General features: G+C 59.5%; 1 protein-coding gene across 1 annotated transcript in view; it reads left to right on the top strand.

Annotated features, from left to right (window-relative positions):
- Positions 1 to 285: 285 nt before the first annotated feature.
- The window catches only part of LOC109918762 (insulin-like growth factor-binding protein-like 1), a 53,768-nt gene continuing 53,066 nt past the window's right edge, over positions 286 to 987 (top strand). The window contains exon 1 of the mRNA XM_048597007.1: positions 286 to 917. Coding sequence (XP_048452964.1) covers positions 482 to 917 — 436 coding nt within the window. The 5' untranslated portion in view covers positions 286 to 481. The remainder of the gene's footprint in view (positions 918 to 987) is intronic.

Raw genomic sequence — 987 nt, 5'->3', positions numbered from 1 at the left:
CACAGTGTGTCGCACACACAGTCAGTGAGATGTGTACACGGTATTGCACACACAGTTGAGAGGGGTGTGTATACGGTGTGTCACACACACCGACTGTGAGTGGGATGTATACACGGTGAGTCCCACACACAGAGTGGATTGTGTACACGGTATGTCACACTGTAAGTGAGTGAGATGTGTGCACGCTGTTGCAACACACAATCAGAGAGTGGGATGTGTACACTGTGTGTCGCACACACAGTCGAGAGGAGAGGGGAGCGGCAGGTGGAGTTGAGATGAACAGGAAAGCCTCTAGAGAGACTTTGCTGGTTATGTGGTGAAGTGGTGAATCACTGATTGGGAATGTGCTGAGGAGGGTTTATTTGGGATCTGACACTGGTCCAATCGGAGATGCACATGAATAATGAATGATGGGGGACGGAGCTAAGAGCCGGTGTACTGGGTGGGTGTCAGTCACTCTGGAAGCGGGTGAATCGGCGGCATGGAACGGGGTTTGCTGCTGCTGCTGGGGGCGATGTGCTGGGGCCACGGAGTGCGAGCCGAGTGCGGTCCCTGCCAGGTTAGCTCCTGCCCGCCTGTCCAGTGCCAAGTGCCCGAGCTCCGGGCCAAGGACGAGTGCGGTTGCTGTGAGCGGTGCCTGGGGGTACAGGGAGAGCTGTGCGGGGGAGCGGGGCTGCAGCACGGCCGCTGTGCCCCGGGCTACGTGTGCCTGACCTCGGCGGACGGTCAGCGGCCGGGGAAGGAGCAAGAGGAGCAGGAAGGCACCGGTTTCTGCGTCTGCAAGCACGACTACCCGGTGTGCGGCTCGGACGGCAGCACCTACCCCACCATCTGCGCCCTGCACCTGGCCAGCTGGCTGTCCGTCCACCGGCTCCAGGGGAAAATCCACAAAACCCACGATGGAGAGTGCAAATATGGTAAGAGTGTGGGGCAACAGGGGGAGAGAGAGAGTGTGGGGCAACAGGGGGAGAGAGAGAGTGTGGGGCA

This window comes from Rhincodon typus, chromosome 1 (assembly GCF_021869965.1).
Source record: "Rhincodon typus isolate 14 chromosome 1, sRhiTyp1.1, whole genome shotgun sequence".
NCBI classification, from domain to species: Eukaryota; Metazoa; Chordata; class Chondrichthyes; order Orectolobiformes; family Rhincodontidae; genus Rhincodon; species Rhincodon typus.
Note: the sequence above shows the minus strand (reverse complement) of the source record. Positions and strands in the feature narration are given on the sequence as shown.